General features: G+C 49.4%; 4 protein-coding genes across 4 annotated transcripts; 2 read left to right on the forward strand and 2 right to left on the reverse strand.

Annotated features, from left to right (window-relative positions):
• Window positions 1-714: 714 nt before the first annotated feature.
• Window positions 715-2876, reverse strand: LOC120674332 (transcription repressor OFP2-like). Its single transcript, XM_039955502.1, has one exon. The coding sequence runs from the start codon at window positions 2631-2633 to the stop codon at window positions 1506-1508; it is 1128 nt and encodes a 375-aa protein (XP_039811436.1). The 5' UTR covers window positions 2634-2876; the 3' UTR covers window positions 715-1505.
• Window positions 2877-10458: 7582 nt separating this feature from the next.
• On the forward strand, window positions 10459-11498 carry LOC120675934. The gene is made up of 3 exons (XM_039957138.1): window positions 10459-10778; window positions 10883-10946; window positions 11097-11498. The coding sequence occupies exons 1-3, from the start codon at window positions 10509-10511 to the stop codon at window positions 11264-11266; spliced, it is 504 nt and encodes a 167-aa protein (XP_039813072.1). The 5' UTR covers window positions 10459-10508; the 3' UTR covers window positions 11267-11498.
• On the reverse strand, window positions 11253-13597 carry LOC120675933 (protein GRAVITROPIC IN THE LIGHT 1-like). The gene has a single exon (XM_039957137.1). The coding sequence runs from the start codon at window positions 12865-12867 to the stop codon at window positions 11566-11568; it is 1302 nt and encodes a 433-aa protein (XP_039813071.1). The 5' UTR covers window positions 12868-13597; the 3' UTR covers window positions 11253-11565.
• Window positions 13598-14642: 1045 nt separating this feature from the next.
• Window positions 14643-15101, forward strand: LOC120675039 (E3 ubiquitin-protein ligase CIP8-like). Its single transcript, XM_039956129.1, has 2 exons — window positions 14643-14711; window positions 14808-15101. Exons 1-2 carry the CDS (start codon window positions 14643-14645, stop codon window positions 15099-15101), a joined length of 363 nt encoding a protein of 120 aa, XP_039812063.1.
• The last annotated feature ends 11795 nt before the right edge of the window (window positions 15102-26896 follow it).

The raw sequence follows: 26896 nt of genomic DNA on the forward strand, positions 1-26896 counted from the left end.
GGGGATGGAATCTCCACTCTCCAGAGTCCAGACTACGATACTGTCAGTCCCTCGCTTCTAGATCAGTAGAGATGTCGAAGTCGAAGGCTCGACGCAGCAGTAGCATTTGCTCGGAGTTTTATAATACTCGTGTCGCCGTTGTCCCCTAGCTAGTTCTGCAGCCTACAACTGCGAGGCTCAAGGAGATTCCTAGGTGTAACAAGCATTCAAGAGCAAGCACCAAAAATATGCAAGCTGCTCCAAAAAGCTCTTAACGAAAGGAGGAACAGACTCAACCAGTCTAAGAGGTAAGTACAAGGAATTTACAACTGTATCGGTAAAACACTGATTGGTCCTAAAATTACAGAAACAAAAGGACAAAAGAAATAGAAGAACTTGTTACAAAGAAAATCATACTGAATTGACTTGTCCAGTGTTTGAAGAAGCAAAGTTTCCCTATGGAGATTAAGTATTTTGCACCTATTCTTTTTTATCACAAAAAATCCCTGCACTGAAGTAATTATATAGGACTGTTATCTGTTCAATTCTTTTTTTTTGCTGAAACGCAATTGAACTGCAAAAATTTAAATTTAGTACGATGTTTTGAGATTATTTTGGTTCTGCCGTGGCAGGAAAATTTTAGTATCTTTTGTTGAGTAGTTTGTGTCTGATAAAGCATATAAATCCATAGACTACATTTTCCAACAGATAAGTCGGACACATCAGCTAAGACACTGGACCGGAGTAGATGGATAGTATTCATTGGATACCATTACGGAATTGATACAAAAACGTCTGAACTCGAGTACTACATAACACAGGGAAGACATGCCATTATTGCATCAATACTACACGTCTACACTGCTACTGTTGTATACAGTTCCTCCCCTACAATACAGAGCAAGGAGGAGACGAAACCACTCCGACGCATTCAAGAAACAACAGGCAAAGACCAAGAATTAGTTGCCTGTCAAGCGTCCGAATTGATTCATTCAGCACATCGGCCTCGGATGCTCAACCAACTTTATTTCTTCAAACTACTGATGAAAATGTTATACACTTTTTCACCACCAGGTACATGTGACCAGTAGAGTCCCTGCTTGCCTCCTGCATGTTACAGGAGTACAATGCAACGACACATCCCCAGCTCCAAAATTAACAGTGTCAAGTTGATTTTTCTTCTAACCATTGAAGCTCATGTAGTCATGTAGCATGTGCCAGAGTTTTTTTTTTTATGTAGTAGCATAGCATGCACCAGAGTTGATTCCCAGTCTAGTTACAGTTTACTGTTTACCTGGTTCAGCATCTTCACAGTGCACAGGTGTTAGGCACAACCAACTGCCACAGTGCCATCGAAGCAGAGGGAAGAACAGCATCGTAGTTTCACAGGATTGGGAAAATATATGCATGCTAATTTGGGACCAGTAACAGGATTCTACTTACGAGTTACAGCCACCACTCTTGGCACGACGGGAGTCGTTGAATTCACCATGCAAAGAGCGCGTTGCATCTTTGCATGAGCTCTGCTACATCCTGACGTCCGTGAGCGTGACCCAGATGTGCTCGAACACCTCGACGATGAGGTCGTGGTACTCGGCGGCGTTGAGGGCCAGGTAGCACGCGAGGAGGTCCTCGAGGTCGGCGGCGGTGCGGATGCCGTTCTCCGCGATCATCTCCTCCATGGACTCCCGGAAGTCCCGCCTCGGGTCCCGCGACGACTTGACCACCGCGAAGCTCTCCGCCAGGGGCGGTGGCGTGGTCCGCGCCGGCGCCGGCGAGCTCGGGGCCGCCGCGGGTGGCGGCTTGCATTTCTTGGGCGACGCGATGCGCGGGGTGTTGGCGCGCGTCTTGAGGCGGCGCGCCGACGACACGGATCGCCTCGGCTTGAGCTTGCTCTGCTCGGGAGCAGGGGAGGCTCGCTGGGTGGTCGCGTGCGCGTGTTTCAGGATGTTGATGTGCTTGTCCTCCAGCTGGCAGCCGTCGGGCTCCTTCCTCGCCGGCTTGGTCGTGATCGGCGGGAGCGTCCTTTCCGGCCTCCTCTTGGTCCGCAGGTCGATGATGATCTCCGTGGCGGAGGTGAACACCTTGCCGTCGAGCTTGTCGTCGGCACGGACGGCAAGCGTCGGTTTCTTGAGGTCCTCTTCTTCGTCGTCGTCGCTGCTGTAACCGACGAACATGTCCCGGCGGCACGGCGGGGTGTCCGGCGCCTCGACGGCCACGAGCTCGGGCCGGCGCCCGAAGCGGCACCCAGCGGCGGAGGCCGGCGAGGACGCGACGCCGCTGCTGCTGCTGACCGAGGAGGTCGCCGCCAGCTTGACGGAGCGCCTCCGGTGGTGGCGCCGCCTGGAGGACCGGCGCGGCGGCGAGAGCTGCAGCGGAGGGAAGCGCGTGTCGGAGGCCCTGGGGTGGAGCGGCGATGATCCCAGGACGATGTCCCCCGCCCGCGGCGTGTAGTAGTGAGACGCCCTGTGCGGGAGCCACGCGCCGCCGCCACCGTGCCTCGGCGTGCTCGGGAGCGGGCGCGACGCGGCGTGCGCGGCCGCCACGCGCGGGCTGGCCGCCGCCGCGCCGCCGCCCCGCGCGCGCATGTCCCGGAGCTTGAAAAACCACGCGTTCGGGATCATGTCGGACAGCCGGAACTTGTGCCGCCCCATGGCTCGAGCCTTGCTTACGGAGAGGAATGAAGGATGGCGGCAGCCGGCAGCAAGAGCAGAGACCGCCTCCTCCGCGTGCACTGTGCCACGCTTGCGCTGCTACCTCTCTCTCTCTCTTTGGTGGCTTGTTGCTGTTCCGCGTAGCTTGCTCTGCACGAGGAGCAGAGGCGCTGCGCGGCGCAGGGGAAGATGAGGTCGAGCGAGCAGAGGAGCGCAGGAAATGGCGCGCAGTAGAGTGGGGGGGGGGGGGGGGGGAGGCCGGAGGCGGGAGGAGTCGAGGAGAGGACGGGACGCGAGGCGCCTTTTGTCCTCGCGCTCGCGCGTACCCAACCCTCCCCACCCCGCATCCCTCTCCGCGGCGTGGGCCCCCACACCGGATACGGCCGACGCGGGAAAGCCACCGCAGGGGGGGTCTCAGGCTCCGGCAGGTTTCGGAAGGGAAGGGGGCTCCGGCTCGCGCTCAGGTGAAAGCCCGGCCGAGACGGCGACGCGGGCAGGCACGCCACGCGCGCACCACACCAAGGAATCATCCCGTTCGTTGGCGTCGCTCGAGCTACGGGGGACCAATCACATTGTACTGTACCGCCGTGCCACTGTTACGGATCGCATTGTTGGCTCGTTGCTCGTTTTTAAATCTGAAGAAAGAAGAAAAAAGAGCGCGTGCACTGTGTTCCTCTGGTGAGATGTGAAAGCCTGGCCTTTAAAAAAAATTCCAGGGATAGGGGGATGGGTGTCGCAGAGTGTTGGTCGGAGGGAGATGGGCCGGCCTGCTGCACGTAGTAGGAAGGTAGATCCTAGATCCTAGATAGATAGGAGGAATGACCGCCTTCTTCCTCTTCACTCCCCTTCAACTTCAACTCCAATCATGCGTCCACAGCGTTCTTGTCCGTGAGTCGTTGCCCGTGTTTAATCGTTTCATCGCGCGCAGGGGCGGATCTAGCGTGGGGGCTGGGGGTGCGCCAGCCCCCCCTACGTGCTTGCACATCAAGGAAAAATAGGGGAGGAATGAGAGGAAGAAGAAGAGAAGAAAAAAGGAGAGGGGGGCTGGAGGAGGAAGAAGGATGTCAGCCCCCCCTGTCCATCCGCCACTGATCGCGCGGTCTGTTTGGAGATGGACTCGCGTTGAAATGGGCAAGTTAATCCATGTTCAGGTGCAGGCGTTGAGCTCTGGCCCGATGAGAGGCGCCTAGAGATGGTGGGTGGTTCACGTTGGCGATCGAAATCTAAGCCTGTGGAGCGCGGCTTTTGGAGCTGGACGGGCACTGGTCAAAGCTTGCTGTGCAATGCAATCTCTGTTCCTTGGCTTGTCACCTAAGAAACGCACGAGGGGCTCCTGACGTGATTTCGAGTCTTGTTTGGATGCTGGGCTATGGACAGGAGTTGAGGACACATGTCCGTGCTGAAGCCTGTAAAAGTGGACCGAGTGTGTCTGCCTTACCGCGCAAGAGTGGCCGTCTGGCCGAGGTCTCTCCCTCGTCAGGGCGAGCGCCACCGCTGTCGCCGCAACTTCATCTGTTTGGACAGGCTTATCTCAAGTGTTTAGTTGGTGAAAAAGTTTGGATTTGGGTACTGTAGTACGTTTTATTGTTATTTGATAATTAATATTTAATTATTAATTAATTAACATCATTAGATTCATCTCGTATGAATCGGTTAGACTATGTAATTAATTATTTTTTCAACTGTATTTAATGGTTCATATATGTGTCCGAAAACTTGATGTGACAGGTAGTGTGAAAAAAAGTTTTGAAACTAAATGCTGCCTTAGACTTCAGACATCGTGTCAGTGAGGAGCATTTGTTTTTCTGAAGGGAAGAAGAGCTGTACGGTCTATCGCGATGAGTTTGCAATCATGCTATCCAAATCCCGAAACCAAAGGTATCTGCAATTCCGCGATGGAATATATTCCTCTGAAAAAAAAAAGCGGCGCGACCCGCGTTTCCTTCCCCCCACCGTCGCGCCGCACGGGGGGTCAGGGTCACGCGGCGATGGCGTGGGCAGCGACGCCGACGCCTCGTCCTACTCCCTCCCCGTCGTGGCGCGCACGGGTGCGTCGCCTTAGGAGAGCCGGGAGACCGGCCGTCGCCGCCGCGGGGGCAGCACGTACGTGTCCCGGCAGCCCGCGGGATTATTTTACCCGGCCTGTCGGGCGTTGCGGCGATCGCCCCGGCAGCATCGCGCACCTACTGCTGAATAGGCTCACCTCACCACCACCGCGCCTGATCCTGCCCATCTTATCCTATATGTTAATCGAGCAGCGGCGCAGCGCCCGGGCACCGGCAGGCCCGGGATCCTGTGTCATCCTCGGCTCGGCGGCTCCCCTCGCCTGCCCCCCGCCGCATCGAGCGCCATTAGTTTAAGCACCCCCCGTGCCGCGCCATCTTTCCCGGGGTGCTCTCCTCTAATCGCGAGGAGCCCGGGACACGGCGCCCCCCCCCCCCCGTGCCCAGCCCGGCGGCCGCCGTTGACAACGGGGGCCGGGCGGGCCGGTGGCCACGTCACCCGTTGGCGTCGAGGCGTGACCAACAAATGGGTAGTGGCTGGGGACGAGGACGAGCCCGCGGCGGCGGGCGTCGCTGAGATTAAGGCCCCTGTCTGCCTGCCCTGTCACGGCCCTGCTCGCTCGATTCGTCAGCGACCAATTAATTAAAGTAATGTACGCGGAGGGTGGGTGGAGGACGGTGCCGGCGTTGGAGCATTCCATTCCATACGTCCGGCCGCCGGAGCCGCGACCTTGGTCCCCGGCCGGCGACATGACCGGACACCGGCCTTGGCAACGTGAACGAACCAACACCTCGTGGTACCACACCGTCACGTACGATAGGCTGGTAGCACACGTATACTCGTCGTGCCAAAATGTACCGGCACACGTATACCGTAGTACTACTAGTAGACTAGCTAGTAGTAATTTGTTAGGCACGCACGTACGTACAGTATAGCGTAGGCCAGGATTAAGAGCGCGGAGTGGGGCAGGCCTTTGACCTGACGTGACAACGCACGTGCGAGGCCCATAAAAGCGCGCGGGAGGCCGGACCGGGGCAAGCTGGCGACGCCAGGGTTTACATTTTCACTGATAAGCACTTTATTAGTCACCATTGGTAACGATAATCGATTGATAATCGTTGATAAATCGTCAATATCAGCTGATAAGGACGCCCGAATTCAAAAAAATGATTATCGATTATTTATCAGTGATTATCGACAAAAACCGACGATAAATCAGTGATGTGTGCTGATAAACATGTTTTTCGGAGGAAAATAAGAAAACTAGATATTAATATTTTGCACTTGGGGTCCATACAAATATGAGTACATTAATTAAGTAGATACATGATATTCCATGCAAAGTTTCCTATATATCCATACAAATTAATAAAATGAGAGTCCATACAAATATGAGTACATTAATTAAGCGGATACATGATACTCCATGCAAAGTTTCCTACATATTCATACAAATTCATGAAGTCTGAACACATTGCAATTTTCATTCTTCATCATCTGGCTCATGGTGTTCATAATATTGTTCCTACATTTATTAGATGGAGTGAATATGAGAGGTGAACAAAAGATTGAATAAACACACTTAAACAGATACACACCTGCAATCCATACGCACTTGGTAACCAAAATATAAGATGAATAGGTTGTTGCGGTAGCGGTGGCGGTGGCAACCTTCCTCTATACGGTGGGGGGAGTTGCAGATGCGGTGCGTACTTTGGAGTAGATCTAGCTCATCTACCGCTTCTCGTTTGTCGTTGTGAGGTGGGTGCACCATGATCTTGATCCTGTGTGGCATTGGTGAAATTTGTCTCCCCAGTAAACTGAAGGGGGTGACACCTGACCACTACTCCCTCCAGCACCACCACTCACTCTAACCCAACCACTCCCTCCAGTATCACCATCATCACTCCCTCGAGTGTCATCCTCATCATCATCGTCGCCGTCGAAGCCGCGGCCTCCATCATCACCGCTAGGCTCAGGTGTTGTGTCGTCGCTCCTAAATTCTACTCCTCTTCACGATCTAGGAACATGTAATTTGTAACAAACCTTGTTGCATTCCACTTCACAAATTCACCCCAATAGCTTTTTTCATCATATGGTGCAAACAGTTGGAGTTGTATAACCAACTGCAGATCCTCTTTGCACTCTCAATACATGCTTTGTGATCTGGCCACTCTCCAATGTCCTTGAGCATAAGATTAATACATGCTTTGTGATCTGGCCACTCTCCAATGTCCTTGAGCATAAGATTAATACATGCTTTGTGATCTGTCACTATTTGGACAACATTCTCGGCGCTGACATCTTTGATGATTTTTTCGATGAGCTGCATTTATGTAAAAATCCATTAGCATGCTCCAAGTAATGGAATACAAAAATCGAACTTGCACAATTTTGACATACCTTGACAATAAAATTAGCATCCTGTGAGTGACCAGTTACATCAAATGACTTCCAAAAGTACATTGTACCTTGACAATATTTTTTTGACTAATTAAATGGAGGCTATTTTCATGGAGTGATACCATTCTAGGCCATGGAGAAGCTATAGTTTTTTATAGAATTTTTTCTTCACTTTTATAAATTTTTTTTAAAATTTTAAATTTTAGACTGATTTCTTTTGAAAACTCAACTAAAAACCGATTTCAGTCTGTGTCGGTAACGATAAAAATCTGAATATCGACCGATTTTTAAAACCCTGGCGACGCGCCGACGCCGACGCCGACGTAGATGGAAGAGACGGGCAACGCGACGGGCGAGAGGAACAGGCGCAGCGCAGTCCCCGGGCCAGGCTATTCAATGACAAGGACGCCGCAGCAGCGAATCCATAGCACACAAATCCCCCCCCGTGGTCGTTGGCTTCTCTGCCATTCCAATGCTCCAATACAGTACATGCTTAAAACTTAAAGCCAAATCATGCCACTAATCCCCAATTACAGCAGTGCAGGCAGTGCCTGCATGCGTTTCTTCACCGCCTCTCGGGTGCATGAGGGAGCACTGAAGCAGACGGCCAGCCCCCTCTCCAATGTCAAGTCCTCGCGATCATGATGATGGAAAGGGTTCGGGAGCGACTGTTCGTGCCGCGTGGCTTTGATCCGGTCGATCGGCCGGCGCCACGCGAAAGGGGCGTGGCACGGCGCCATGATTTTACTTATTGGGAATTTGGTGTTCTTGATTTTGCCCTCCGTTTTTAGATTTTGCGATTTTATCTCTCCTTTAAAAAAAATAAAATCTCAGTTTGCCCCTACTTTTAACTCTTTAGTTGAAGAGGCATTAAAAAAATAAAAAGAATAAGAACCCTCCTTAAAGCAATGGAAAAAGACCGAACTACCCTCCCTTCTTTCTTTCTCCCGGCTCCTGCTACACCCTTATCCAATCGCACCCCTCGCAAAACCTATGTTCCGCGCAGACGGCGGTGGGGGGCGGACGGCGGCTCGCCTGCACAGGCCGGCGCCGGGGGCGAGGTCCCGCGCGGAGTCTCCGTGGGCAGCGGCGGGAGGGGCCGCGCGCGGCCACAAGAGGTGCCCCAGCCGCGGGTGCATGGCCAACCCACGAGCGGACGGCGGCTCACTTGGGCACCAGCGCCGGCCGGTGCAGCCTGCTGCGGCCAGGCAGCGGCGGGCCCCTATGCGGCCAGGCAGCGCTGGGGACGTGCTCTCGGAGGAACAGGTCTAGGAGTGTCAAGAACTCGGGTATGCCATACATGCCAACATTTTTCTTAGAGATAATCCAAAGGATTGGGCGCATGGAGAAGGATGAGCAGGGGCGGGAGTACTAGAAGGGCGGCTGCGACGGGTTTGGCAAGGGAAACTTGTCACAGCTGTTCAAATCCATTGAGGATTATGAGAAATCGCTTGAAGCAAAGCAAGCTACTGCAGTTGGGGGATCCTAAATTAGGAGCTCGAAGAAATCAACAGTTGTGATGCAAAACAAAAGACGATGCAAGAAATAGATGTTGTGATTGGTAATATATATGAGTGTAATAGGTGCAGAGGACACACCATAATACTGATGATACATTATTTAGCAATTAGCATCTTGTTGTACAAGTTTGCATGGAAATAAAATGAGGATCTGCATGAGAAACGTTGTTTCTGTCCCTAAGATGCTTATAGTCAATTGGCGATAAAATGTGATCTGTTGCGAATAGTCATGTTGCTACCAAAATTATGTTAACATTATAAAAATCTGATTTTAATTTGCTTGAGAAAATTCATTTTATACCTATCAAAATATTGTCCAGTTCTTCCATTCAAAACAAGGGTAAAATCACCAAATTTGCATAATAGCAGGGGCAAATCTGCAAGGGCAAATTGGTCTTTTCATAGCAATTTTAACACCGTTAGGTCGTTTTCACGGAATAGGGGCAAACTCTTCCTTCGTTTTCAAAAAGCAAGGGTAAATTCACCAAGTTCAAAAAGTAGGAGCAAAATCACCTTTTCACTTTAAAACAGGGATAAGAATGCCAAAGCCCCTTACTTATTCGCCATTGATGCTGCCGGATGGTGCTACGGTGTGACGGCCGGGGAATCATGGAGATGGCGGCACCTGAGGTCCACATGCCTCTCGCCTTGCTGCTCGAGCTCGACCGATCAGTCCACCCAGCTGGGCGCTTCGTTCAGCTCAGCGTTTTCTGATCTGCAAGGGCGGTAGGAGGTCATGCAGCAGTCAAGGCGTCTGTGGCTGGCCCAATCTTCTCTTCCAAGTGACCCCTGTTTTCTGCTAACCTTCAAGGGTCAAACTGCCTAATCTGAAACTCTCGTAGACCTTGCTTTCTAGTACAACTGAACTCATCCAAGCATCCAGGCATTATGCACGAGTAATTGGAGACCCTAGGATTAGAATAGCATCCAAATCCTGATAGACCTTGCTTTCTCCAACTCAACTCATCCAAGTCCGAGCTAAAGTCAGGCCTGCTCGGGGCTCTATGCCGGTGCTGTACCTTGTACTTATCAGGAGCCAAGTCAAGCGAGGAAGATAAACAATCACGTCTAGGATTGATGATGTCCTGTCCTGTCCTGATGATACCGTGCACGGTGCACATGGTTAATCACTTTCACTCTGTTCGCTGGGCTGTAGCTGGAGCTGGTGGCTGGAATGGTACGAGAGAAAAATACTATTGGCTGGCTGGTGGCTGGAAGCTGGTGCTGGAGCGGTGTGAGAGGAAAATATTATTGGGCTGGAGGCTGCTGGAGCTGCCGAACAGAGTGTTTATTTCAAGCTAATGCGAGGTCGTCTGGTGAAGCTCAGCCTAGAACAGTAGCTACTTGAAACGGGGAGATCCATGCCATGAATGCAAAGACTCCCAGCCACAAATGTCTCATTTCAGAGAATCAGATGCGTGGACAGGAAGGCTAATTCCTCAGGTGCTCTCCAGAAAATCGTTAAGGCCAACAAAATCTTAATTGCTGTATTACCTGAATTCCTGAGATTTGTTGGTTTTACTGTTGTCATTTCCACAATAGTTTTGTTTCCATTTATATCCAAACATGCAAAGTGTTTCTGTGCTCCACAACTAAAACTATTGTAGGCCACGTCAGATAAACAAGCCACGCAGCCAGAGTCCCCAGCTCCTGCAACTACAAGCAATCTCCTTCGTGGGCCACACGCGACGCTGCAGCCACAGCAGCGTTCGACACCTTCGTGTTGTCTGAAGCCTGAACGCACCCACGTCGTTCTGGGCCACAATCTCCCCCTCGTTTCAGCAGACTTTCCTTTCACCACGTAGCTCTGTGCCCTCCACAAAACTGCCGCCGTGCTGCCGGCTGCCGCAGCCTGGCCGCGCCCCAAATGCTCCTGCATATATAATCGCCGATCTCTTGGCAACTCTGTACTTGTGCAGAAACCAGATGCAACTAAACTCCTGAAGCCATGGCCATGAGGGCTCTCCCGCTGACCCCGTCCAAGAGCTCCGCGTTTGGAGCTCACCAGACCATCCCGCCCTTCAGGCCGAGCGGTGGTAGCCCCAGATCAGTTAGAGCTTATGCGAAGGGAAATGAGGAGGAGGGCAACAAGCAGTCCCTGTTTGGGAGCATCACCGAGGCGCTGGACTTCTCGCAGGTCAGGTCGGAGAAGGACGCCGAGCTGCTGTACGAGGCCCGGGAGAAGACCAAAGGTGGAGGGAGGATGACAAGGGAACAGGTACGGGATCACTGATCAAACCAGCTGCGGCTCAACGATGTTAACAATCTGAATTCTAAACTTTCCTGTATGCTGATTAACTTCTGCTTGGGTTTGCAATAAAGTACGGAGCACTTAGGAGGAAGATTGGCGGCACCTACAATGATTTCTTCAAGTCGTATGTCGATTGTACCGTATCTCAGTATCATGAGTACTGTCTGCTTATATTCACATAAAAACTACATGACTGAATTGCTAGCTATTCGTTTCTGAACAAGAGAATGGCTATCAAGTTACTGAATAGTGAATACTGACCAACCAAATTGGTTTCAAATACAGTCGACGGGGAGTACGTGGAGGAAGGTTGGGTCGATAAGACCTGCAAGATCTGCAAGAAGGACACAAGGGGGGAGCCAAGGCAGGTTGACAAACTAGGGAGATATGCGCATGTGGCATGCTTGGAGAACCCAAAACCGGCAAACTTCTTCACCAAACTTTTTGCCAGATGAAATTCTATTGTACCATCAGAAGCATTGTTTCACTCATGGTTAGATATATAGAAAATGTTATAGGGATGTTCAATTTTCCGTAGGAACAAAGGCATGACTCAGAGAAGATCAGAACACTGAAAATGTTTCATATAGTAGCATAAGACTTTACAGCAAGTTAGTGCTCTTCAGTTATATATATTGGCTAATGTTCCTCGTCGTAATACAGGAGGAGCTTCCAACCGTAAGCTTATTTAATAGAACTACTATAAAACTATTGCATTCTGCTTACCTCATGCTTTAATTATAGTATTATGTGTTTAGAAATGCCGTGCATCCAGCATCGACAGATAGACCTTGCACCTGATGATAGTGCATCCAATCTTAAAGCCAGGCATTACTGTAAAGCCAACACTGAAGTTTGCTTCCTCCGTGGTCAATTTGGCTGGTACACTTTCCATGTGCTTCTTTTGAAACTGAACACCAGTCTTTACGAAGAACATTTCAGCTCTTGGTTTCAAGTAGCGAGCAACTGTGAGCAATGCCCAAACATATCGAGCCATTTTTGCAAATGTCTGGTAAAATTGTGTCCTTGGATGACCGCCCCTCTCGACAAATGCTCTGTGATCCAAATTTCCCATGAAGGAATCCTCCATACTCCTAGGTACAGCCACCAGATACTTTTCTCTGCAAAATCTTCCAAAAGCAGAATTTGGAGCCTCCATAAGAGCATCAAATGGATCCTTAAAACTCATGACACGATCATACGAATCCATGGAGAAATACTCTTCTTTGGTCCCCATAAGCATTGCACGAGCAAAGTACGCCTCAACACCATACTTCTTATGAGACCTTTTCTCATATACGACAGATTTGTCAGTTGGAAAGTTAGAGATGCCGAGGTCCCATCCTGAAACTCTCATCCAACTGACGACGAGTTTTGTAAAATCGTGAATATGCTTCGATGAACTCTCAAACAATTCGATGAACATATCCATTGATTCCCCCTTGCCAATGCCAATTTTGTTCTCCCTGTGCATTGCTCTCCGATCAACCTCCTCCTTCAGTTCCATATTACTCCTTTCCAGCGCTTCCAACTCTGCTCGCAACAGAACAAGTTCAGAATCTTTCTTGCAGATGTCAGCCTGCAACTCCACAGCGAGCTTCTGCTGCTCATGAATTCTTGAGCTGACATGAGACTGATACATTGGATTGCTCCACTTGTTGGCACTAACATACAGATCTTTAAGCCCAGAGGTCCCTTCAAGCTCGGACGCGAAATGTTCACCAGCGACCGCAATCTTTTCAGGATCATATGGCACATGTGCTTGCTGAACCTTGACATAAGCCAGCTTCAGACAAGAGATTGCCTCAAGAAGCCTCTCGACAACCGCTTCCTCATAGCGGGCAGTGGAGCTTCCGGAGCAACTCTCATGGTCAGAGACTTGATGCGGGTGTACTTTCAGGTGTGCACCGTCTTCACTGCTCCCCCCGGTGCTGTCGGCCTTGGGCTTCCCGCCGACGTTCTCCGCGACGCCGACGGAATGCACCTTGCAGATGTCCGTGATTCGCAGAAGCAGGTTGGAGGACGTCCTCCTCATCTTCCCCTTTGCCGGCTCCATCTGCAAGATTCCTCCGTCCAGGACGAGGCCGAGCAGCGTCCGACTCCGAGTGTCCGTGCTCTTCAGTCTGCGTGAGACAACAAGTCAAACGTGCATAGATTCCAAGAAGAAAGATCGCGGCTTTCGAAGATGTTTATTGAGATCAAATCAATGCCAAGAACACGATATATGGATAAAGAATTTGCGTCTACCCGGCTGCCATCCAGACGAAGAAACAAATACAACCGGCGATCCAAGAATAGAACAGACGGGATTCCTGTAATGAGTGTTACCTTTTATCTGGCGGGTCCTGGAACTCCTAGAACTGCCATTCCTGCACATCAGCGAGGATCCAGGAAGCGAAAAGCCTGCCAAGAATAGGCCCCATCGAGAAGGAGATGATGAGATCGCGCAGAATCTTCCAGGATCCAAGACTGGAACTGGAAGTGATGGGACTCACTTATTAGTAGCAGAGGTAGAGGCCTAGAGGGTTTTGGGAGGCAACTACCTCGTGGGCTCCAATGGATTCGAACAAAGAAAGGGGAGTGGGAGCCAGGTGCGGTGCGTTTCTTTTGTAATCCCAAGAGGCCAAGGGATGCTGCCGACCGAAGGAAGCGGGGTTCGGAAACCCTAGCAGCAGCTGGGGCAATGGCGAGTGGCGCCGTGTTCGGCGCCTGTTCTGACCGGCTCTCTACAGCCTCCAGTAAAAGGCAGTAACCGACTGATGATCTCTTTATTTTAGGCTCTGTAACTGCAGATCTGACTTCTCAGCTTCTATTCCAGATCTTTACCATGGGATGGAAGGGGAATATTCAGACCTTCAAAGTTGAGAGGACGTGGTCACGTTGCAATTAAGAAAAAGGGTTTATGATTATGACCGGTGAAAACTGATCTTGAGCCGGCTCTGGCGCTCGAATAAGTTCAGTCTTCAGTGCCCTCCCAAAAACTAATGGTAGGTATTCAGTGTCATTTAGAGTGTACTTAATATTATAACCTGGCACCCTCTAGACAAAACTATTCCGGGGAGCAATCGTGGACCATGAACGACTGAATTTTCTCTGCCCACCTAAACAATGTTGGTCGTGGTAGTAAACTAGTAGTGGTATAAATAAACAAGCTCACCATCTAAACTGGGAGAAGATGCACTAATGTGCATTTCACAATGCGTAGCCCATATGAAAGCAGCAGCTCAAAGCTGCTCCTTTTGTTTCCAAATTTAAAACTCAAAGCAAAAGGATTTCGAGCTTTATAAAGCGGAAAAGCCCCTGCTGCTGTATTTTGCAAACCGCCACATCACTTGAGAGGTGCCAAGCAATGGCATCCACGCAACATCCACCTGTAAATCTTGCAAAGCTCGTGATCTATTCTTGTTAACGGGCGCTCGTGGTTAACACGGCGCATTTATTAGGCCACCACTAGCCATTAGGTCCATGCTTCGCCTGTCATGGCGCTCCGTATTGAATACTGACTGGTCAGGCAAAAGATCAGAAGTTCCGCTTTGGGATACGACCTCCCGTCGGTGCCTGTTTCATCAGCAATACAAGCATTTGTAATTTGTTTTCTGCTCGTTTTGGAACGAAAACTGAATCGAATTTGCTGATGAGCCCTTTGACTTGGAGTGGAATCCAAGTACTTATCCGAATCTAATTTGGAGCCGAGCAGCAGCCTCTACTTCCCAATTTGCCGCATCTATTAGCGCGCACCCCGCGCAGGCACCAGCAGCAAACGCGTGCGCCGCGGCATTGCAACCTATACATGCCACGACGTGCGCCGACGACGCTAGCTTCCGACCATCAATGGCACTGAGCATCGCCATACCTCTCGGCGTCCTCGCGTGCATCGGGGCGCTCGGCGCCGTCATCTGGGCCGCGCGCTGCTGCTGCGCCGCCGCCAAGGAGCCGGGCGGCGGCGGCGGCGCGTCCGCGACGGGGAAGCACGAAGGGCTGCTGAACAAGAGCAAGGACGACGTCGCCGTCGCCGTCGGGCCCCAGCCGGGGGGAGGAGGGGGCGGCGAGCAGCAGCGGGGCCCGGGCCCCGGCCCGGGGGGCGACGGCGACGTGGAGCTCTGCGCCATCTGCAAGGCGCGGCTGGCGGAGGCGGAGGCGGGGTGGGGCGGGCGCCGGCGGCTGCGGCCGTGCGGGCACGTGTACCACACGGACTGCATCAGCCTCTGGCTCCAGCGCAGGTGGACCTGCCCCGTGTGCCGGGCCGACGTCCTCATCTCGGCGACCGAGATCATGGACGCCATGGTGTGAGTCGGTGCGACCCGCCCGGCGCGCGCGTCCGCTCGGGGCGCGGCGCGACACGGACGGTGCGGTGCACGCGGGCTGTTTTGACATGCTCGTGTGTGGGGCAGGCTCTTTGTGATTGCGACACAAATTCAGCCTATAACTGATCGTATTAGGTTTGTTTGTACATATAGGCACGTGTACAGCCACGTTCTTTCTATCTCCTGCAAAAGATGTGTTGGCATGGGCATGTGTCAGTAATAACAAATTAACATATACAAAACCGTGGTACGGTTTTAGCTCAGTTCACGAAGGAATCTTTTTTGTTGCGATTAACACAAGCCTAATGGTCCAACAATACAATCACTTTTGGGCCCTGATGCATACAAATTATCTGCTGGGCTTCCTGGTGTTGCAAACCCAGTATGAGGTCTAGAATTTTCTTTTTTTGGTCGCCTGAGCGAACGGGCCGGGTCTACGCCTTGCCAGGCCAAATTGGGCCCCCGATACAATCACATGGCCCTTTTTCTGCCTCAAGCCTTATCGATTCTTCTCTTTCTCCCTCATCTGAATTTTAAACGAGGGGGGACAACTTAAAAGAACGACACTGGGATTGCATCCAGGTTCATTGCGGGATTGAAGTTCGAACCTGCGGGATTGAAGTTCGCCCGGATCTTCCTTGTTCTATCTTTCTCCACTCTTCTATCAACGTCATGGTAGGAGTAATCGTGGTTGTGATTGAAATTAAAAGATGTGATTGAAATTAAAAGATTATGTATTTTTGTTTTTGACAGGCTCTCTTTGTATTGGATATTCTCCCTGGTAGGAGTAGAATTAGGGCCTGTTTGGGAGGGCTCCGGCTCTTTGCAAAAAGGAAGGAGCCAGAGCTGGAGCTGGTGGAGCTGGTTTTTGTGGCTCCATCTTCTCGCAGGCAAAGCTGCTGCTCCACCTTCTCACATGCTACAGTATGGACTCGCTCCATTTTCAAAGTGTTTGGTAGGGCTCCAGCAGGAGCCACCGAAGAAACCGGAGTTGGAGCCCTGCCAAACAAGCCCTTAATTAGACAAACCATCCGGAGCAAATCACATCCGTTTTGTCAGCAATGCGTGATAATACAGTATAATATGATTAACTAGCAGACGGTAGAACACCAGAGGGCTGCCTCGAGATATAGTCCTTAAAATATCTACTCCAATATAATACTGCCCCTGCTTACATAATCTACAATGATTTGGTATTAATCCGCTGCACCACTGGCCATTATTGACCTACAATTCTTTGCCGTCTATTTTATCTCCAGTCTCCTCGGTCAAGTGATGTATGTGGATGGTTGACATGTCAGGTTTTAATTTTTTTCCCCCTTGAGGGAGACGTTTAATTTTAATAGTACAACTGTTGGCTGTATATTGGACGGCAAACCTGCATGATACAAGCAATTCAGAAACGCAGAAAATGACTATTTTCTTCCGAAACCAAAGGCCAGGAAACCAGATGGCATGCGCACGCCCGCAAAAATCAACCCCCCTGGCCCCCTAATGATGCATGATCCTGAATAACATGCTGAGTGTCCTTGAAGTCAAACTCAATTTCAGTGCTAGCATCTAAGAAAATATGTGCAGTAGCATTCCACAGACTGCACATCGCCAGTCATCTGCAAACTGTGCAACACAATTGTTGTTGGTTGTCTATTGGACGTCAAACCTGCTTGACATAAGCCACTCACTAACCCAAAAATAACTATACCCTTTTTTGAAAAATCAAAGGCCAGCCAGATGGCATGCCCAAGCAGGAATTCTAGTTTCGCTTTGCTAGATCATTCAGTCGCCCAAAAACTTATTTAAACTCCAAGGTAAGCTAAATAAAAATGAACAAGCTAGCTGGTCCACTGCTGCCTATTGGTCAGCACTTGTAAAACCAAGAAGATCAACTACCCTGGGCCTGGTGATGTGCTAAGCTGAATCACATGCCGAATGTACTTGAAGTCAAACCAAATTTTTGCTGTTCAGCATCTTAGAATACACGTGCAGTAGCATTCCGCAAACTGCACATCATCATTTACCTGCAACTGTACAATACAAGTGCAGTAGCAGACGCACTTTTCTGAATGGAGCTGGAAGCTCGTATTGATCGCTTGGGGGGTGGATAAGACGGCGACGTTCACTGGGTTTTCAGTGAAAGAGATGCGAGTTGACAAATCCGAGATTTTTGGCAATTAACAATCGACATGTAGACCACTCTCGGAGACTGAAAGCTACTGTCAGGATAATCACCAAAAGAAATCCAAACAAGTTGATAAATCGATAAGGCTCGCGCTGGTAAAAGAGAACATGCAACACGACTGCCGATCTGATGTGTCTTCACAGGCCAGGCTTGTTCTTCCAGCTTCTCGGATGTTAGCCATTTCCTCCGATGTGTTCGTTGCCGTTCGCTCAATCTTGGATCATCCACCCCAACTGCAGAACAGCTTCAGGCACGTAACTGACCACCGGGCAGGAGGACAACCTAGTTCATCTAGAAGACTGCAAGTCTTGAACTGGAACTCATCCCTGTGCTGCGCCAGTGTGCCACACGTCGTCGTCAGCGTGCCAGGCTCGATCGCACGGAGTAACCAGCAAGCTGCCTTTTGAAATCTTGGGCAGTTGGGCGCCTCCGAGAAGCAAAATTCCATGAACTCTCCGTAGTCCACGTTGCGATGCTGTCAGCAACAAGTAGCAGCAGCAGCAGCCAGCAGACCGGTCCGGGCACGTGTGGCGAGTTCCATTCCTTGCACGTCCAGCAACCCTGCAGCCCGATGGCGTGGCCGCGGACCAGCGGCTCGATCGTCTCGACGAACGGCGCCGCCGGGATCGATCGCCATCGGGGGAACACGAGAGCGACTGAAATGTGCAGGCAACGAACGCATCGAGCCGGATTTCAACGGGCCTTAACTCGGGGGGTTGCCGTTTTCTGTGGACGCGCCCGGGTTTGAGTGGCCGCGCAGCGTCCGGCCACGCCGCCTCCCGCTTTGCGGCTGCGAGACCGGCCGGGTTCCTCGCGAGCGGCGGAGGTTGCAATCTGCGACAGGTCCAAAAGGGCAAAGAAGAAGATGCTACTAGGAGAGGAGAGCAGTCATTACTTGAAGTGATGCCGTGATGGTGATACTGACCAAATGGCCGTTTGCGGGGAACGGGAAGAAAAAAGATCCAGATATTTACAGTCTACTCTGGTGACATGTACTTTCACAGAATCACATCGTTCTTTCTCTTTTTTTGACTCGACGAGATAGGTGAGTTTGCAGGCTAGGGAGGACGATGGTTCCGTTGTTGAGATTCTACTGGTCTCCTCGTCTCCTGCTGTTCAGCTTCTGTTCAAGAGGCCGGCCGAGTGCTCACCATTTGGCAATAAACACCATTTCAGTGCTTTGACTATATCAACCGAATTTCTACATCTTCTCTGCTTGTTGTTTTTTTAGATAATGGATAATAAAATCCGGCCTCTACATTCGAGGATGTACACAGCCAATTAATACAAAGTTCGAATAAATAAACAGCAAGCCGATAGTCTTTAACAAAGACAAGGGATCTAAAGCAAACGTAAAAAATGCTTCCACCCTCTATTGGTAATTTCTAAAGCAATCATCTCTAATTTCTTGCTCATCACAACGAGGGTGTCCTTGGCCTGCTCATCACGCTGCAACTGGGCCCAGAATCGTAGCCAATAAGCTCCCCTGAAAATAACCTGCATAATAGAGTTAGATTTCATTCTTTTAAAAATTATGTCATTCCGGCATCTCCAGATAGCCCAGCATAAGGCAGCCAAACCAACCCAAATCAACGGCTTAATTTTTTTGTGTTGATTATTAAGCCAAGTACCGAACATGTGGTCAATAGATCTAGGTTGGTTCAGGTTAGTAGCATAGAAAATAATCCTCCAAATTATTTTCGCAAAAGGACAGTAAAAAAGAGGTGTTGTATTGTTTCATTCATGTTACAACACAAGCCTTTCTCACTCCCTTTCTAGTTTTTCCTAGCAAGGTTGTCTTTTGTCAGAATGACACCCCTTTGCAGAAACCAGAGAAAGATTTTAATTTTTAGAGGTATTTTCCATTTCCAGATCCTCCTATATTGGAAAGGTGGATTTGTATCTATAGCATCAAAATACATAGACCGGACTGAGAAAAGTCCAGATTTTGTTAAAAGCCATTTAAAATAGTCCTTACCATCCACCAAGACAACATTGAAGACCTGAGCTATTAGGTTAAGCCACTCCATTAAGTTATTATCCACTAAAGACCTCCTAAAGGAAATGTTAAGAGGTCTAGAGGACATAACTTTGGAAACCGTTACATGACGATCCCGTGCTATATTATATAAGCTCGGGTATCTGTGTTTGAGGGGCTTATCACCGACCGAAGTATCGTCCCAGAACCTCGTGTTGGTTCCATTTTTAATTATGAAACAACCTTTAGCGAGTACTTCCTCTTTAATATGCATGAGGCCTCTCCAAAAATGAGAGTCTGTGGGTTTGGCTGATACCTGGGTTAGGGTCTTGGATCTCAAATATTTATTCCTTAGCAAGGATTACCAGGTGCCATCGGTATTCATAAGATTAACTATCTATTTGGCCAATAAACATTTGTTTTGTAGATGTAAATCTAAGATGCCAAGACCATCTTGATCCTTAGGGCGACAAAGGATATCCCACCTAGCAAGTCTATATTTGTGTTTATCAGTAGACCCTTGCCAGAAAAACCTTGATCTGAAGTGATCGAGATTTTTGAGAACTCCTTTTGGAATCTCGAAGAAGGACATCATAAACATTGGGAGACTGCTTAAGACAGAGTTGAGCAGAACAAGTCTCCCCCCATAGGATAGGTATTTAGCTTTCCAGCAAGAGAGCTTTTGTTAAAAGCGTTCTTCTACTTTTCTCCATTCAGAATTCAGGAGTTGTCTATGGTGCATTGGGATCCCTAAATATCTGAATGGATAAACCCCTGCATTACATCCAAAGAGTGTAGTATAATATTGTTCCATCTCTTTGGTTGTACCATAGCAAAATATTTCACTCTTGTGGAAATTTATCTTAAGACCCGATAATTGCTCAAAAGCGCAAAGCAAAAGTTTGAGATTTTTTGCTTGCTCCGGTTCATGGTCCAGAAAGATAATGGTGTCATCTGCAAATTGTAATATTGATAGACCATCATCCACTAGATGGGGGATAACCCCTCTTATTTGTCCATCCGCTTTTGCTCTATCAATAAGAAGAGCTAGCATATCAGCGACGATGTTAAATAAGATAGGCGACATGGGATCCCCCTGCCTGAGTCCACGTTTTGTTTGGAAGAATGGACCAACGTCATCATTGACTTTGATTCCGACACTTCCTCCTGTAACCATATTTTGAACCCAACGGCACCACTTCGGGGAGAAACCTTTCATTCGTAAAGTTTGCTGCAGAAAGGACCACTTAACCTTATCATATGCCTTTTCAAAGTCAATTTTGAAAATGACACCATTTCTTTTTTTGGTATGTAACTCATGGATAGTTTCATGTAGAATAACTACTCCCTCCATGATATTCCTTCCCGGCATAAAAGCCGTCTGTGTTGGACTCACGACTGTCTTAGCTACTTTATTCAGTCTGTTAGTTCCCACTTCCGTGAAAATTTTGAAAATAACATTAAGGACACAAATCGGTCTATATCTGCTTGTTGTGCACTCTTTCAATGGAAAATGAGTAAAGGACGATGTCCTGCCGCCCGTTTGAAAATAGAAAGCCAACTAGCACTCTGTTCTAGACGCCGGGCTACAGTTACAGATGCTTTCTTTAAGAAATCAGTTGCGTATGTTTTAGCTAGGTCAGCCCTTAACATTTCTGCGGTGAGATCATCCATGATGCCGATCGCTTCCCTGCGCAGGTCAACATGGAATGCCGGCGTGAACTGGCATGTTTCTCGGAATGGTTCCAATAGTGGACTTCACTTCACGGGAATACACGCCGGATCCGCGGTCTCATGCTTGCAGTCATAAACAAGCTGCCGCAACCGCAACGCTGCCGGCAGCCGGCGCGTCGCCTTTGCGGTCGCCTGGGTGAAGAGATGCGAACAACGGACAGAACAGCGCCACACCGGTTAGAAATGGGGAGAAAACGAAAAGGCAATGCTTCGTGCAGCAGGACAGGGAGCAGCATCCCTCAGGTCAGCTTTGCTTTCCGCGGGGAAGCAAGGGGGCGTGCTTGCTTTCCTGGGCTTGCCAGAAAAGATATGCCTAAACTCAAGGTTTAAAGTTTGAACCATCTTATAAAAGGACACGAAAGCGCCCCAGAGCTCGATCGAGATGGCCGGGTCAAACTCGGCGAGCTGCAGGAGGACGAGGACGAGCCCCCCCCGGCGCCCGCGCACAAAAGACACGCCGCGCGATCCGAGAAAACAATGGGCAGGTCGGCAGCCGGCGGCGGCTCGGTTGGGGGAAAGCCTGGAACGGAGGAACAATCCGGCACCTGTTCCTGGCGTAGCGGGGCGGTTGGGCACCAGGGCATCCCGTACCGTGCCGTGGAAACCATCTCCTCCTCCTCGCCAGCAATGGGCGGAGGGAGAAGGGTGGCTGGTTCCTGGTCCCGATCATCATCGGCCGTCAGCCTGGTTCCAGTCGCGCAGGCCGCAGGGCCGCAGTGTGAGAACCGCCCAATTTGATACTATTTTAAACGAACCGCCGGTCATTATCACCCAGATGAGAGTTAACACGTGCTTGCCGTAGAGCGTGCCATGTGTTATCCCACATCTAGAGACACGAATAACCGACACGTCATTCATTCAAAATAATACCAAATCCGGTAGTCCCGGTATGTGCTCCAACATACGCCCAGAATCAGCATATGCACATACCGTATACAATCGAATACATAGCCAACAATCCACAAAGAGCAGTTTTATATTATCAGAGTTCACAGCTTAATATTACAAGTTCAATATAGGTGGGTTTCAAGCTTCTCTTACAAGCCTTGGGCTCACGAAAGTCATATTAAACAGAGATTTAGAGCTTATTGAAAATACATGCTCTCCCGAAGCTCAGCTACGATAAAACTTACTTAAGATGATGATGCCTTGCTCAAGGACATCACCACAGCAGCAACAGCCTACTCTTCCCCCGCATTAGGATCAGCGGGGTAGAAATGGCCGAACACCACTTCTGGCTCACCTGCAACTAGGTTTAGAAAGCACCCTGAGTACAAAAGGTACTCCGCAAGACTTACGCGATTAAATAAACAAGGATCATGCAAAGGCTCAAGGAAAAGCTTTAAGGTTAAGTAATTATTGCATAAGCATTAGCTCTCTACACTATCACCTAGCAGAATTAATTAATCTTGCCCAAACCCAAACAATTTTAATTGATTAAGAGAGTAATACAACTATAACTGTTCATAGCTGTAACACGAACCATTCTCAGCATAAACGATAATCTATGAGGAGTTCATGGGTTAACGAGCGTGCTCATAACCGAGAGCGCGGCAATTCGAATTGATTATAACCTTGCAAGGGTGTACTACTTTACCCACACGACGCGAGGACCATGCGACTCTCCCAACCGATCACGCCGGGCAAGGGGGTACTCACGTCAACCGTTCCCAACCAGGCTCAACCGTTGAGGGTACGCCCAGCTTGCGCGTGGAGACTTAGTTCCACCGAGGACATCTCTAAATTTTCCTACACATAGTTCCACTCGGGGACCTGCTAAGCCTCCCTGCATAGCCCGATGGCCACGCATCTGGGACCGGGCCTCAATGACCAAGTCAAAGAAGGTAATTGGCTTATCCGTTCCATTATATTGGATATGTGGTAGCACGGAAAGGTGCTCAAAACCAACGTCATCCACTCGGTCCTTAATCGATCCAAGCGGACTATGCCCATGTGACTTCATTCTCTAGGCCCTACCATTCCGCTCGAATCTCGATACTACCAACTTCTACTTGCCCCAGCTCAAGTGCGATCAAGGATAAACAGGTAAGTGTGATACTCCAAACCGTTCATTTCTAGCAAGCAATATACGTATTCTAAGCAGGGCTAAGCATCTAGTCAGATTAAGTAATTAACTATCTAACTAGTGCCAAGAATAGGGATAACAAATCAAGGATGGATTATGCATGAAGATAGGTATCAAAATGCAATACATACATACTACATTTATAGCCCAACAATACCCAGTGGAATAGCTAAACTAAATTAGATTAGAAAGGTGCAAGGAATATGCTTAGCTGCTTGCCTGGGTTCACTTCCGACTCGACCACGAACGGGACTCCAGGTTCAGGCTCCACGGACTCGGCGGGTTCCACGGGTTCGTTCTCCGACGGTCCGGTCACTAAAATGCATGAATGCGATGCACGAATTAAAGAATGAACCAAACAACTAGCATAAACCATGAAATAATTTGAGCATGCAGAGCACATAACAAAGAACTCATGAAAATTGGTTTTGCAGCAAAAGCATTTTCCTACACATAACCATAAATATTTTAGCTTTCAGCCACTCTAAACAAGATAAATCGGGAAAGGCATTCAAACTGAACTAAACAAATCTAAGAAAATTATCTTTGAAACTAGGCAGCAATATAAGGCTAACAAAACTGGTTTCGCCATTTTCTCACTTTCCAACAAAAAGTTCTATACTAAACCATATGTTGGACAGCAAGCACGAAATCGAAATAACACCCTAACCAACAGCAAGGAAACACATGAGTAAGTTGCACTAATGGAAACTAAACCTTACAAGGAGTCTAACAAAATTTGGTTTGACATTTTTCGAGCAGCACACAAATAACTAAGCAATAAACTCACTTTTGCAAGATAAAACTATAGATAAATCTACAACAAAGTAACATGCAAAACAATATTTTTATTGAGTAGATCTCAGCTAGAGGAACTTAACAAAACAAGTCTCACAATTTTTGGAGCTATACAAGATTTTCTATGGATTTTGCAAGCTTGCAGGAAAATAAAACCCTAAAAAAAACGCTAGGAACACCCGGCTTCCACGCCCACAGGCGCTGACGGGTGGGGCCCGTTGGCCAGCGGCCCACCCAGCCGGGTCAAGGCAGGGCACGCGCCCTGACCGCGGCGTGGGCGCGGCCACGGCGTCGCGGGCGACGCGCGGTGCGCGCGCACGCGTCGCGCGCAGCGACGGCGAGCGGCGGCGGCGCGAGGCGGCGCGGCGAAGTGGAGCCGAAGCGAAGCAGGGGAGGCGCGCACGAGGTGGACGGGATGGCGGCGAGCCTCACCGGTGGGGATGCGGGCGAGGAGTGGCGGCGAGACGGCGGCGCGACGAGCAGGGGCGGCGGCGGATGGAGGCGAGCGGCGGCGGCCTAGCAGGGAGGGAGAGGGGTCCGGGTTAGGGGCGAAATTGATCACGGGGAGGGAGATGAAGCTCCCAGCGCAAGGAATCGGGGCGGCGCTCACCGGCGACGGTGAATCGGCGATGGGGAGGGAGCTCGGGGCGGCGGCGTCAATGGAGGAGGGGGCTAGGGTTTGGGTTGGAAGGGAACGGGGGTCGACCGGGCGCGGATAAGGGCGTGGGGGAGGACGACCGCGGCACGGGACGCGAAGATGGCCGGCACGTGGCGCGTCTCGCGAGGATGAACGGCGGCGGCGACGTGTGCGGCGCGGCGCCGAGCGGAAAACAGAGAGGAGAGAGGGAAGGGGCTGACAGGTGGGCCCGGCGGGGAATTTTCATTTTCTTTTCTTTTCTTTTTTTTTTTCAGGGCTGTGACAACTCTCCCCCCCCTTAAGAAAATCTCGTCCCGAGATTTAGGTAGACAAGAGGGGAAGGATAAAACTCGGACTAGGTTGAGGCCATATTCACCTAGACAAGATAAACATCTAAGAGATAATGCACAAAGGCAGGGATGATGTGGTGTGAGACATTCCTAGGGTCTTCTTGATGGTGATTGTGTCCACATATAACAGTATCTAGGAAACTAAACTTTATCAAGAAAGTGGGGGTGATTGAGAGAAAACTTACTCATCGGAAAAGAATTCCGGATATTCTTGACGTAACCGATCCTCACGCTCCCACGTGGCTTCATCTTCGGAATGATTGCTCCATTGGACCTTTATAAACTTCACCATGTTACGCTTTACCTTTCTTTCATCTCGATCAAGAATGGCAATTGGGTGTTCCTCGTAGGTAAGGCCCGGTTGAAGATCAAGTGACTCAATGTCGACAGCGTCAGCTGGAACACGATGGCACTGCTTCAATTGAGAGATATGAAAGACATTATGAACTGCGGAGAGTGATTGAGGAAGTTCCAATTGATAAGCCACTGCTCCAACTTTCTTGATGATCCGGAAAGGTCCGACATAGCGTGGCGCTAATTTTCCTCTAACTTGAAAACGGCGAGTGCCCTTAAATGGAGAAACCTTGAGATAGACATAATCACCAATCTTGAGATGGAGTTCTCGGCGACGACGATCAGCATAAGTCTTTTGACGAGATTGAGCAATGCGAAGATTCTCACGAATAATCCTGACCTGATCCTCGGCATCTTTCACCAAGTCTGGACCATAGAAAGGCCTTTCTCCCGATTCGGACCAGTTGATCGGAGTTCTGCACCGTCTTCCATAAAGGGCTTCAAAAGGAGACATCTTGATACTTGCTTGATAACTATTGTTATAAGAAAACTCTGCGAATGGTAAGCATGTAACCCATTTCTTCTCATAGATTAGAGCACAGGCTCGAAGCATGTCTTCTAAGACTTGATTCACTCTCTCAGCTTGACCGTCGGTTTGAGGATGATAAGCAGTACTATAGGTGAGTTCAGTTCCCATGGCTTCATGTAGACTTCTCCAAAAGTGAGCAATGAATTGAGGACCACGATCAGAGACAATTTTCTTGGGAACACCATGAAGAGAAACGATGCGGGTAAGGTACAACTCCGCATATTGCTTGACAAGATAAGTAGTCTTTACTGGAAGAAAATGAGCCGACTTCGTCAGTCGATCCACGATTACCCATATAGAATCATACCCTTGAGAAGACCTGGGTAACCCGGTGATAAAATCCATTCCAATTTCTTCCCACTTCCATGATGGGATAGGCAAGGGCTGAAGGGTACCGGCTGGTTTAAGATGCTCGGCTTTAACCCTTTGGCAAACATCGCACTCAGAGACGTACCGAGCAATTTCTCGCTTCATGCGAGTCCACCAAAATCTTTGCTTGAGATCTTGATACATTTTTGTACTACCTGGGTGAATGGAAAATTGAGAACTGTGGGCTTCATCAAGAATAATTCGCCTGAGGTTATGATCCTTTGGCACCACAATTCGCTTCCCAAAGAATAGAACCCCTTGATCATCCGTAGAGAAACACCGAGCTTTGCCCTCATTCATTAGCTCCCGAATTCGAGTCATACCTTTATTCTTCTTTTGGACTTCCTTAATTTGATCATAAAGATCAGATCTGACTGTAAGAGTAGCAAGATAACCTTCTTTGACCATAGAAATTCCGAGTTTCCGAAGATCATCACAGAGAGTATGCATAGGAGGAGCTATGGTCAAGCAGTTGCATTGAGCCTTTCGGCTTAGTGCATCGGCGACAACATTCGCCTTACCAGGATGATAATGTACCTCAAGATCATAATCCTTGATCAGTTCCAGCCATCGACGTTGCCTCATATTGAGATCAGATTGAGTGAAAATATACTTGAGGCTCTTGTGATCAGTATAAATATTGCAATGATTACCAAGCAGATAATGACGCCATATCTTTAGAGCATGGACAACAGCCGCAAGCTCTAAATCATGGGTAGGATAATTTTCTTCATGTCGCTTGAGTTGACGAGAAGCATAGGCCACCA

Source organism: Panicum virgatum, chromosome 5N (assembly GCF_016808335.1).
Source record: "Panicum virgatum strain AP13 chromosome 5N, P.virgatum_v5, whole genome shotgun sequence".
NCBI lineage: Eukaryota > Viridiplantae > Streptophyta > Magnoliopsida > Poales > Poaceae > Panicum > Panicum virgatum.

Excerpts from the sequence above, each read along its gene's own strand:
- LOC120675039 (XM_039956129.1), top strand. The coding sequence starts at position 14,643 with ATGGCACTGAGCATCGCCATACCTCTCGGCGTCCTCGCGTGCATCGGG. Across the intron at positions 14,712-14,807 it reads CGCTCGGCGCCGTCATCTGG|GACGACGTCGCCGTCGCCGT; the intron begins GCCGCGCGCTGC and ends AACAAGAGCAAG.
- LOC120675933 (XM_039957137.1), bottom strand. The coding sequence starts at position 12,867 with ATGGAGCCGGCAAAGGGGAAGATGAGGAGGACGTCCTCCAACCTGCTT.
- LOC120675934 (XM_039957138.1), top strand. The coding sequence starts at position 10,509 with ATGGCCATGAGGGCTCTCCCGCTGACCCCGTCCAAGAGCTCCGCGTTT. Across the intron at positions 10,779-10,882 it reads GGAGGATGACAAGGGAACAG|TACGGAGCACTTAGGAGGAA; the intron begins GTACGGGATCAC and ends TTTGCAATAAAG. Across the intron at positions 10,947-11,096 it reads CTTCAAGTCGTATGTCGATT|TCGACGGGGAGTACGTGGAG; the intron begins GTACCGTATCTC and ends TTTCAAATACAG.
- LOC120674332 (XM_039955502.1), bottom strand. The coding sequence starts at position 2,633 with ATGGGGCGGCACAAGTTCCGGCTGTCCGACATGATCCCGAACGCGTGG.